Source organism: Babylonia areolata, chromosome 9, assembly GCF_041734735.1.
Source record: "Babylonia areolata isolate BAREFJ2019XMU chromosome 9, ASM4173473v1, whole genome shotgun sequence".
Classification (NCBI taxonomy): domain Eukaryota; kingdom Metazoa; phylum Mollusca; class Gastropoda; order Neogastropoda; family Buccinidae; genus Babylonia; species Babylonia areolata.
This window is the reverse complement of record NC_134884.1, coordinates 12,175,599-12,188,392: the sequence shown is the minus strand read 5'-3', so window position 1 is coordinate 12,188,392 and position 12,794 is coordinate 12,175,599. Positions and strand designations below refer to the sequence as shown.

The following is a 12,794-nucleotide window of genomic DNA, read 5'->3' as shown; positions in this document are numbered from 1 at the left end:
TCCAGGACTTCGATGTTGGTGGTATAGTCCTGCCAATTGATGCCCATGATGAAGCGTAGGCATCTCTGGTGGAAACGCTCCAGCAGCTTGATGTGTCTCCTGTAGAGGACCCAAGCTTCAGATCCATACAGCAGGGTACTGATGACGACTGCCCTGTAGACCTGGATTTTGGTCGAGAGTCTTAGGGAGTGGTTTTGCCAAACACGTTTCTGGAGACAACCAAATGAACTGCTGGATTTGGACAGCCGATGGTCCACATCCTTGGAGATTGTAGCATCATTGGAGATGATGCTTCCAAGGTAAGTGAAATGTTCCACAGTATTCAGTTGGTGCCCGTCAATGTAGATCTTGGGTGGTGCGTAGGTGCCATGAAGGGGTGCCTGGTACATGACTTCGGTCTTCTTCAGACTAATGGTGAGGCCAAAAGCCCGGGCTGCATCAGTAAAGTGATTGACGACTAACTGCAGAGCTTCCTCAGTATGAGCGAGGAGAGCACAGTCGTCTGCAAACAGCAGCTCCAGGATCAGTTCCTCAGTGGTCTTGGTACGCGCAAGGAGACGACGGAGGTTGAAGATGCTGCCATCAGTTCTGAATCTGATGTAGATGCCTTCAAGCAGATCTTCCTTGGCTTCCCTCAGCATCAGGCCAAAGAAGATTGCGAAGAGTGTGGGGGCCAGGACGCAGCCTTGCTTGACACCGTTTCCAATGGGGAACGGCTCTGAAAAGAAAGATAAAAACCTATACTGTTTGAAAGGAAAATTAACCACCTACATAAAAATGACAATTTCACATGAATTTAATGATTTAGCAATAGGAAAATTGCTGTAATGACACAGATGGAAATTTCTGTCCTGGAGCACATTTGGCATACCAGAAGAGATGGAAATATCCGTCCTGGGGCACTGAAGGGGTTAATGAGTGCTGTGCTTGAGGTTCTGACCTTGAGCACTTTCAATGATGCATGCATCCTGAATGGGTCTTGCCTTTTTAGCATAGCATAACATTTGACCACTGTTATCAGCCAATCTTTCTATGTCAAGCAGTTTTGAATTATTTTAATACCAACAGGCACAATAACTGAGTGGTTACAGCATCAGACTTTAAATCTGAGGGTCCCAGGTTCAAATCTCTGTAACGGTGTCTTGTAGGTTAAGGGTGGAGATTTTTCCGATCTCCTGGGTCAACATATGTGCAGACCTGCTAGTGCCTGAACCCCCTTTATGTGTATACACATGCAGAAGATCAAGTACTCATGTTAAAGATCCTGTAATCCATGTCAGCGTTCAATGGCTTACGGAAACAAGAACATATCCAGCATGCAGAGGCTCTCATTCATTCACCATCTACACAGAGTGATTTTTGTGGAACATTATAGAATTCGCCAATATATATTTTCTACCACCCTCAAATTTTAAGTCATGAAAAATATTTTTCTTTACCTACTGCTGCAAAGAAAGTATCATAGATGTTAGGGCTTTGAACCATTATGCAGTGTTTATTCAATGCTTCAACAATCTGTGTCCAAATTTCATGAGACAGTTTTGTTGTTAGAATTTTTTTTAAACCCTACACAAACGCCCAGTATACAGAGGAATGTGTGCTTACAAATCCCCCGTTAAGGAGTGAGATAAATGACATGAATCCAAAGGCATATGGGAAGTAGATCCTTTGGTTCAGATGGTATCTCATGGATATAATGCAATAAATGATGAGGCTGCACAAATCATTCTCTGAAAAAAATTTACCTGCTTCCTTCACGTCCTTTCATAAATAGGTTCTTGCAAACTATCAATGTGATCTGCATGCTAATAATGATATGCATAAAAGGAAGTCGTTGTGAACGCTACTTTCAATGTCAGACCTTCACACTGACTGTAAAATACAACAGCCTTTCTGTGCCTTGAGTCAAATTTTGAAATTCAATGTTTTGGATTTGTGAGATCCGTTCAAAAACTACTTCCCAATGTGTATTCAGACTGATGTTCCATTATATGGCAGTTTAGCTTTTCCAGGCAGATGTATAAATCAGAGTAACTATCACACTATGCTGAAGAAGTTACAACTTTTACCAAAATTGATAACATGACAAATCAGTGTGTCAATACATTAGATAAGAGAAATATGTTTTGTGAAAAATAAACAATAGTGTAACAGTAAAATTACTGTGGAAACATTACCTCTTCTTCTTCTTCTTTTTTTTTTTTTTTTTGCTATTCCCAGAAGTGCACTGTCATTTAATTAGAATGTGTAGAAATAACTGACCTGATTTGGTGTGGACAGACAGATTTTCCAGAGAAAATGAACTTGAAGGTTGACCACAGACATACACAAATACATACCGTAAAGTTTGGTCTATTGAGCACACTGGTGTATATAAGCCGCACCCACTAAATTTTGAAAAAACTTGAACTTCATATACACATAAGCTGCACTGGCTTATAAGCCACACTGGCTTATAAACCATTATTACCAGTACCAGAACACATACCGATACTACAGAAAAGCTGTCAATACTGTAGGTTATGAAATAAACACAAGCGGAAACAACACAATGAAAAGCAAGCGAAAATACTGCTAGTGCCACACACACACACAAAAAAATAAACACAACGAAAATAAGATCCATAATTTAGGGATAGTCAAATTTATTCAACGTCGTCCTGCTCACTAAATCCACTGAAATCTTTGTCTTCAGAGTCTGAGTTGAAGAGAACCAGTGCAGCTTTCTCCGCCATTTTGTCACTGACTTCAGCCTCACTTTCACTTGATGAACATGAACGCAAGGTGGAGGTCACTGCTGGTTCGTCGCTTGCACTGTCGTCTGCTTGGTCGATCACCTTCAATTTGAAGGCTGCATCAGAGGCATTTCATTGCATTTTCGGCATGATGAGGGTGTGCGTTTGAGCAGAGTAGACCTGAATACTGATCTGAAGGCTTTAATGTGTGCGGATTTGATTTTTTAATTGTGAACAGTTAGCACACTAACCTGAAGCTCATCTAAAAATTCATGGACAGAAATCATGATTTTGGTGAGCTGAACTTGATTGGAAGCTTAGAATAGACAAGAACGTGACACTCCTGGGATCGTTAAAATCCTCAAATAAGCCGCTTCATTGTATTAGCCGCAGAGGTTGAAGCTGGGAGAAAAAGTCTTGGCTTATAGTCCGAACTTTATGGTACACAGAAACTACTGAAACACAGAATAATTACATGAACTCATGTTGTTAGTAAATACACATATAAGTCTTAATGCTCACATTCCAGTCTGTTTTTCAAGCGCTGTTGATAAATGCGATGGGCCTCCAGTCCACAGTGTTTAACATCATCCTGAAAGAAAATTAAGAGGTTTGAGATAATTCTGTATGTGCACACCTATACCAACCATATACACAACACAAACATTAACTATTCAGATTGAAAGATGATAAATGCACACACATACGCACACAAAATAGCAGTGCAAGATTATGGTGATATGCTCTCTGTGGGTGAGCACCCTGATTTCCGTGCACACAGAATTATTGGGATGAGAAAAGTATACTATGGCTTTTTTAATGTATTTTTTGTGCCTAGAAATAATGCTGTTCAGTATAAGACACCAACAATCAATCAACACGTGTCTAAGACTGGAAATTGTATCATTATGCATTTTAATCTTTTGGAAACCTTACAAGAGAATAAAAAAAAGGGCCAAGATCAGATTTTTCCTCCTAATACAGAAATGTTAAAACAATGCAGCTACATGTAAGTGAAAATTCTACTTTTGCTGCTGAGCCAACCCACTATACCTGTCATCATACTCTGTTCATCTCTGATGAGCGTATGAAGATGATTCATGCGAGCATCTGTGTTGGTTCAGGCAGCAATATTCAGTCAAGAGGGGAGATTTGGGAAAGCGAATGACCCAATGCTCTTGGCATGACTGATGCCTGACAATTGGTCTCCTACCTGACTGACTGACTGCAGCACAGCAAGAGGTAACATCTTCAGCAGGGTCACAGCTGTCTTCGGGAAGGTCAGCATCAGACTCACATCAGCACCCTGTTTTGATGAACAATGGCTGTATAAATGTCAACAAAAACAGGATGATGTGATGGTAGTGTTGGGAAGGATGGACATTGGAACAGAGAAATGGATGAAACAGCTTCACCTCCCCAGACTTACCTTCCACACATACACTGCAATAACAGGCATCCATTAGTCTCAGTTTTGATCTGGGTGGCGACTGATGCAGCACTGGGTGTGGCTGGACACACCAAAATGGGAGTGACAATTCCTTCCACACTGTGCATAGTTGAAGTCTGATGCTGATCTGTCTGGCTTTGTTACAACTCCTTTCACACTGTGCATAGTTGAAGTCTGATGCTGATCTGTCCATCTGGCTTTGGGTCATTCTCCAAAGTCTCTTTGCCTCAAAACATTAACCAAGTGTCTCTTCAAACTTGCAGAGGCCTTTGTGCACTGTCTGCCTCCAAGCTGATCATACCTTCCCAGGTATTCAGGTTGATATTCAAGGCCTTCAGATCTGCCTTTCAGATGTCTTTACAGTGCAGTTGAGGTCTGTCTGCAGAATGTTTTCTCTGGACCAGTTCTTTTCAAAGAAGATCCTTAAGGATCCAGTCATGGTCCATTCACGCTACATGATAAAGCCAGTACATGTGTCTGTTTCAGCTGGGTGTACATGCTGGGGATTCCACCTCTTCCCAGGATATTGGCCCCCTCCGCCTCCACCCTACCGATCTCCCTGCCTCCCACTGCACTGAGGGTTATATTTTTCTCACTGAAACGACATCATTATTAGCAGAATTTCGCACAATATATTATTCATACTTGTTACTATAGAATAATACATCATTATCCCATTGAGCACTTCTGTGACAATCAACTTGCAAAGGTATTTCTATTTCATAACACACACAAAGAAGAAGAAAAAAAACAGTGAAAAACCCAACAACAAACAAACAAAAAACCAAATAATAAGCCTTTCAATCTAATGAATTATCCAACATAAACAGATAAAAAAAATTTAAAAAATAAAAAGTTACACTGTATTGAATATCATAAAGCTTCGGGGAAAAAAAGGGGGCATATGAGCAGGTTCAAACCAAGGATATTCGGGTCGACAGTAAGTAGACTTACTCACAGCGCCAAAGCGCGCATACCAATGGAGATTAAAAAAATTAAACTTATGTTTTTACAGAGTGATAAATCCATTACGGTATTTAAGGTGATATTGCTGTTTAAATCATGTTATCTTAGTCCATCTCACTACTGAAACTGAAGTCCGTCTCAATTATTTAAGAAATTCTTTCAAAGTCTGTGATAAGGGGGATGTTGCCATCACCTCTGGCAAACCGCAGGACATGTAGCCATTTCCTCCAGTTCTGTGAAGATCCGTGTTCACCAGGCTTACAGAAACTACAACCTGGTCTATTCAATTTCTCTTTTTGTTCATTCTAGTTAATTCAGTATCCACTTTGGAACAATTATTCATTTGCAGCAAACATGTCAATGGTGTAGTTAGTGCCACTGTATGTGTTCTGTCCAGAATTTGTTTTTCTTTTCTTTTAATTGTGAACAGGAAAACCCAGGTCATGCCATCTTCAAACCCAAACATCAGTTGTGATTTTCTGGATCTGGATCCTCAACAAAATAAACCGTTCAAGATCCAGAAATACAGCTTATTCTGGAAGACTTACAACTTACTATGTGAAGATTTTTTCCCCACTTTGTCTTATCCAAATTTAGTATTGGCAGACAAAGTATTTCCAGAGAAAATGACAATGTAAAAGTTTACCACGGACACACAGACACACACACACAACCAAACACCAGGATATTACTTTGACTCACATTGTTTATACAAGTGAGTCAAAAATGAAAATAAAATAAAAATAACACAGTGAGAATGCCCAGTTATCCAGTCCACAAAAAGACAAACAATGTCCAATGCTTTCTAAAAAAAACAGTAAAGCTGAACGGACCAAAAAGGCAGAAAAATATAAAAGGAAGAGATGACAGAAAGAAAAGAAAAAGGCCAGAAACAAAGAGAGCAACAGAAAAGATGAAATTTCTGGCACAGAATTTGAAGAAGATGGGGACAGTATTTACACTGAAAGAGCTCTAAGCTTCCCCAAGGGGAAATAAAGTGACTTAGCTCTAATGTACAAAGTATCATCCCTTGTACAACCCATGCTCATGTCATCTTCTAAAAGCACAGAATCAAAAGCAAGAACTATCTGATTTATATAATTAATCAGAACATACTGTTTAAAACATCATAGGACAAATACTTTTACATATATGAACATATGAAAGAAAAAGAAAATAATAAAACAAAGATTAATATCACACTGATTACTGAAATGGAGTTCATAGACAAAGAAATGTGACCTTGAACCATGGCAAAAAATAAATCATTTTCAACAAAGTTCAAAATACCTATCCTTCAGACAAAGCTGCATAAAAATAAGTCAAGCACCTTGTAAGAAAACAAAGTCAAAAGATGAACACACAAACACATGACACAAACTGCTGAGATTAAGAGAATGACAGGCACACACATGAAGCTGTCACTACCTGCTTTGGTGATTCATCCTGGAAGCGCTGACAAAGACGGGCATAAAGACTGAGAACTTTGTGCACAACATCTTTTTCACCCATGATCTTCTCTGTTTTGAGACTGGACACACACCTGTTATGGAAACAAAAATGAATATTCAGTAAAAGTGTTTTCTAACTTTGCAGAACAAAATAAAGTAACCACCTACAATATGTTCAGAAAGTACGTTAACCACTGAATTGTTGCCGGACCTCAGTTAACCTCTGATTTGTCGCTGGCAACAAATCAGGTCGTCAACAATTTAGCAGACCAACGACAAATCAGTGGGTCACAGAACCACCAAACTGTTGCTGGTTGACAACCTATCAGTGGATTGGCAACATTTCAGTGGTTATTAGTAATTGCTGATTTGTTGTCGTTATTTTCTTCACTGGCTGTTCACAACTTAGTTTGTTTTGCTTTGAGGGTAGATGGTGGTATTCTGTGTATCTGCATGCTAAGCTCGGGAGTTATGTCTGTTTCCCCAGGTCTACATTCCCCTGGGTTTATATTCCCCCAGGTCAGCCATGGTCAGTGGTGGTCAGTAGTGGTCAGTGGCTGTCAGCAGTGGTGGTCAGTGGTAATCAGTGGTCAGTGATCTGCAGTTGTCAAGGGCCATAATGTTCAGTGGTGACCAGTGGTCAGTAGTCGTCACTGGTCAGTAGCAGGCGACAGTCAATAGTGTTCAACATTTGTTAGTGGTGGTCAGCAATGGTCAGTGGTCAACAGTGGTCAGTGGTGGCCGGTGGTCAGTAGTGGTTAGAGAAGGCAAGTAGTGGTCAATGGTCAGTAGTGGTCAGCAGTGGTCAGGTCTGTAGTGGTAAGTAGTGGTCATTGATGGTCAACAGCAGTCAGTGGTCAGTGATCAGAAGTGGTAAGCAGTGGTCAGCGGTGGTAAGTGTTCAGCAGACAGTAGTGGTCAGTAGTGACTTGTGGTCAGTGGTCAGTGATCAGAAGGGGTCAGTATCAGTAGTGGTCAGCAATGGTCAGTGCTCAGAAGTAAACAGCGGTGGTCAGCAGTCAGCAATAGTCAGTTGTGGTCAGCAATAGTCAGATGTGGTCAGCAGTTAGTAGTGGTCAGTGGTCAAAACTGATAAAAGGTACATGAGATATAGTGGTCAGCAGTAGTTCTAGACCTGGGAAAATATAGAACCGGGGGGATATAGACTTGAGGGAACATATATGCATGGGAATGTAAACCTGGGGAACAGAGGCAGAAAACATAAATTTGGGGGAACATAGATAGATCTAGGGGAACACAGACTTGGAGGAATATGGATCTGGGGGGAATCAGACCTGAGTGAAAGAAAATTTGGGGGAACATAGACCAAGGGAACATAGAGCTGACACCACTAAGCTCTTGTACACAAACATGCATTATCTTTCTCAATTTCTATCATTTTTCTTTTTCTTCAATCCATTCATTTCTTCTTTCCCCTCATTTCTTTTTTTTATTTTTTTATATATAACTTTTTTTCTGTCATTTTTCTTTTCTTGTTTAAATTCCCTTTATTTTTTCTCTTTCTCTGCTTACTTCCTTACCCAATTTCTTACTTCATTGCTTTCTTTTTCTTTCTTTCATTCCCTGCTTCTTCATTACTTTCTTTCTTATTCTTTCTTGACTTTCTTTTGTCTTCAACAGCATCAACAGACAGCAAAACAAATAGCGACAATTTGGAGTTTGCCAATCAGTGACAATTCTGTGGTTAACTGATCTCCGCCAAACTGTCGACAGCAATAATCCAGTGGAGGCAACAATTCAGCCGATAATTAAGTCTCATCAGCTGACAGATCTACCTCAAAGTCTTTTCAATTAGCTCAGACCTAGGAGTGAACGTAGCTGAACTGAAATCTTATGCCAAAACGATATCTATATAACTCCAAGAGGTTGCTCAACTTCTCCCAAACTCATCTTTAAGTACACTTCTGAATTTGTTTGCAATACTACATTGATCAATGACTGCTGGATGCCCATCCATCCGTCTGAAACAAACATTAAACTATTTAAAATCTCTTTCGGTCTCCTCTCTTGTCTCATACATGCTTGCAAATATTGAAATGTGAGATTCAGAAGAATTATGTGCACATCCAGATCAGCTTTAGCACAATATCAACACTCTTAAAAAAAATGGTGTATTCCTCAAATTGGTGTACCAAGCAAAGATGTCCAAAAACTGTGATTCAATAACTTCGACATACATACCTGTATCATTGTATCTGTTGCATATTTCACATTATCATTCTCATTATCATCATTACTACTATTACTTTCAGTTTAGCCCAGATGACTTTGGGCCACTGAAGTCCATGGTCGTCTTTTTTTTAACCCCTACTTCAGACAATAATCTGCAGGGTTTAAAATGTAGGGGAAAAAAGTCAGGAATTGACAGATCTAAGTAAGAATGGTATATCAGCTAGGGTCAAAATTAACTTTTTTTTTTACTTGTCCAGATTGACAAGTCAGTGGAAAATTCACTTGCCCAGATGGGTTTTAAACATGCCCCAGCTTTCAGAAACTCGCATGTATCACATAAGAGAGAGAGAGAGAGAGAGAGAAAGAGAGAGAGAGTGCGTGTGTGTGTGCCTATAAGCCTAAAATCTGAGAGCTATCATTGGCCTTCTGTCTTTAAGTCTGGGGGCCATTAGGCAATTTCAGAAGATTAACTTTAAAAGACGAAAAAAAAGAAGAAGAACAAAGCCACGATGGTTGTGAACTTTTAACTTTCATCGAGATAATGTGTATTCTAAGTCATGTCAAAATTGTGCACTACAAACGCACTTAGCACTTGGTAGGAGTGTCCAAACAACCACAAACATGGATAATACCAAGCTTAATGTGTAGGGCAAAAGGACAGGCACTGTCTTTTCTCCAATTTATTGTGGAACCAAAATATTCTTTCATTCTATTTAGCCAAAGAAATGTTCACTTTTCCCAAAAAAGAGTCATACTGAAATCTATTTTAGTGAACTTTGGTACTGCAGTTCCAATCCCTCAACCCTTGTTCATCCACCACTCACCTTAAACAGGCAATTTCTGAGAATGGCTCCAGATCAGCAGACATCAATGATCGCCCCGGGAAAGAAAATCCAGATTCGTTGTTCAAAGTCAAGCTTATCAAATGTGGGAACAGTCCCCATAATTCTGACAGCCACTGCAGACGAATCTCCATCTGAAAATTGTCAAAATATTTTCCATATCATACTTAGAACAAGCAAATTTCTGTCTACAAACTTCTGTCTGTAAGACCTGTAGACTATGCTATTTCCACTGTAGACAGATATGTACTTGCAAGTCTCGTATACATTTCAACCCTCTGACATCTTATCTTACTGTGGCCTGCTGACTGAAAACCTCTGCCATTTCTGATTGCTGCTGTGAGTCATGCCTGGAGGGGAATTTCCATCATGCACTGACCATCGCCTTGCACACACCCACCATGACTGAAGATTCCTTTGGAAGTCCGGATAAACCAATGAAAGAATGGTATTGCTTTTGGCACTACACACCTCCCAATTCACAAAAACCTGGTACTCATCTTGTTGTTTCATTCACAAGCTTTTTTGGAGCTGAAAATGGATGACAATATCAAATATGAAATGTGGGAATATTACGCCAAGGAAGAAGTTGAAGCTATTGCGCATCAACTGGAGGAGTTTGAAAGAGACCCCGTGTTCATGTAACAAGTAGGGTGTGTGTATGTTTGTAAATATTGTACATTGTGTGCTGCAGTCAGTGTCTTATTTAGTGTGTTTAATGCTTTCCACTCAGAAAACATGTACTTGGTGACACTAATTTTGTGACAAGTGTATATATTCAACTGGATTACTATGATCATGGTGCATTGGAAGATGCGTTCAGGTGGTACTATACTTATTTCTGACTCACAAATGTATACTGCGCATGGTAAAGGGTAGTTGTACACTAACTGCACTTATTTTTATTTGGTGACAATGGAAGCGACATGTTTATTTGGTGACAATAGAGATGACAGTAGCATGGCATATAGGTAGGACACACATTTCAGAGTACAGAACAAAACATGATAACATGTGAACAATTTCGCAAATATGAACTTTCTGCAATTAATTGCGAGTCTATAGCACTCTGTGTACTTATGGAACTTTTGTTGCTGTTTTTTTTTTAATTTTTGAAAAAAAAAAAAAAAATGGAAGAGTTTCTCAGTAACACTAGCAAATTCTAAATGGTTAAACGAAAAATGAATAACAATGATTATAATAATGGAATTCATATACCCAAATCTCCCCATAACTATACTGGGCTCTAAGTGCCTCACACGGAACAATGCACAAACAGAACGCAATGACAATGTGATTAAACATTCCAGTTTGTAAAAAGCTCATGCTCAAGTGAGCCACGGTAAAATTCAAATGGAGAAAGTTAATAAAAAATGTGGGTTGTAAAATAAGATTCACTTTTGATAAAAGGCGTCCAACGTTTCAGACTATAGGTCTGTCTTCAGGGACTGTACTCGGTGAGGAGAAATGGTCCACCTTTCACCTCCCCCTAATAAATTTGTCACATGTATTTTTTGGTGCTTTAGAGTATATAGATCACGAAAAATCATGTTAACATAAAAAATCTTGGGACTCACTGTCCCTTCTGGCTTAATTTTGAAGGGTACCCATTTCAAGTGCCGTGGCTGCTTTTCGTCGCTCCAAAACATTCCATGAGTTAGGTGATCACCTGTGTCTTTGTTATTTGAGCTACAAGAATTTCCTTTACGTTTTTGTTGACAGCGATGCCTTCTGCACGATATGCAATAATCAGAACGACAATATATGCAATAAAGTGACCACAGTGAAGCTACGTGTGTACCCACCGTCTGTCACATGTTGCAAACTGTGAATTTGCCAAAGTGTTTGCAATAAACTGTCTCTCTCGAAAACTGTGCAACTTATTAGAAACAAAGTACACCACAGTTTCAAAGAACAGTCTCTTGTGATTCTTTTGAGCTATGCCACATCACCATGAGTCTGGAAAGTCCACAAGGAAGTCAACTATATCTGCGGGCAGGATGACGTCTTCTGCGGACCACACTGGTTCCAAGGTGCCATTAACGTCGATCCATCCATGTCCATTGCTTGCTGCTGGAACATTAGACATGGGTTCAAAAGCCCTTTTCCAAATGGCAACTTGATAGTTGCTCGGAGGTCATTGACACTGGTGAAACGATGTCTGCCGTACATGACACAGGTGAACGTCTCAAGATCAGCTTTGACTTCTTCAGCGATGGCCCATGTATCTCCAATGCGGGCAATTGTTTCCACAAATCTTGGACTCTGCTGAAGAACTTTGATGGGTTTAATTTTCCCAATGCCATTGAACGCACTTGTTCTGTTGCAGCCGGTATAAGCATGAAGAGCCAGGAAGGCGGTGCAGTACTGTTACCCGTATGCTTTTTGCGATGTCAGTAACGTTGATGAGCCACTGTTTGTTCCCCATTCCTGTGTCGAACAGAATCACCACGTCCTTCAGCTGCAGAGCGAAGTGCAGGAGAATGAAGAAAATGTCCAAGTTGGGACTCTTGACGTGGACGAACCTGTAGCCATTCCGTTCAGCGTACGCACAGTAGAGGGCAACTCTGGAATCCGTCTCTTCTTGTGTGGACTTGAGCGTTGCGATTGGCGTCCTTGTTGTCTTCAGCTCATCTGCCGATTGCAGCAGGAAGGTTTCTCCCTCACATATCAACATGACTTTTCTGTCCTTTGAATTTTGGCGCATTCTCATCTTTGCTCCAAACGTCGAGTAATACTTGGGTGAGCTGCTTCTTGTTTTCGTCGTTTGACAGAAACGTCTTCCACGTTTGACAGAAACGTCTTCCACGTTTGACAGAAACGTCATCCAGTCTGCAGGACACTTGGTGCTTTCTCCTTTCACGATGATCTTATCACCAGTGCCTCTCCTTTTCCTTTCCATCGCTTTGATTGAGTCCGTTTTGTACATGTCTGTACTGAACACCATGTCCATTCCCTTTGGCAGCATGTCAAATATCTTCTGGCTGATCTCCATGAAATTGGAAGGAGGCTGTTGCAAGCAGTGAGACACTGCATTGCCATCGATCACAACCAGCATCGCATCATGGGGAGGTAGAGCGGCATCTTCCATATCTTTGGTGAGGTAGTTGAACCCTTTTGCTTTGTCGGTATTGGCAAGGAAATTGTCAGCAGTGGT

The 12,794-nt window shown here is 40.3% G+C and overlaps 1 protein-coding gene across 1 annotated transcript in view; it reads right to left on the bottom strand.

Annotated features, from left to right (window-relative positions):
- Window positions 1–581: 581 nt before the first annotated feature.
- LOC143286059 (Fanconi anemia group A protein-like) overlaps window positions 582–12,794 on the bottom strand; it is a 108,555-nt gene continuing 96,342 nt past the window's right edge. Inside the window, exons 19-23 of the mRNA XM_076593604.1 lie at window positions 9,620–9,771; window positions 6,580–6,694; window positions 3,949–4,041; window positions 3,258–3,327; window positions 582–718 (exon numbers count right to left, since the gene is read on the bottom strand). Of these exons, the coding sequence (XP_076449719.1) occupies window positions 717–718; window positions 3,258–3,327; window positions 3,949–4,041; window positions 6,580–6,694; window positions 9,620–9,771 (432 nt within the window). The 3' untranslated portion in view covers window positions 582–716. The remainder of the gene's footprint in view (window positions 719–3,257; window positions 3,328–3,948; window positions 4,042–6,579; window positions 6,695–9,619; window positions 9,772–12,794) is intronic.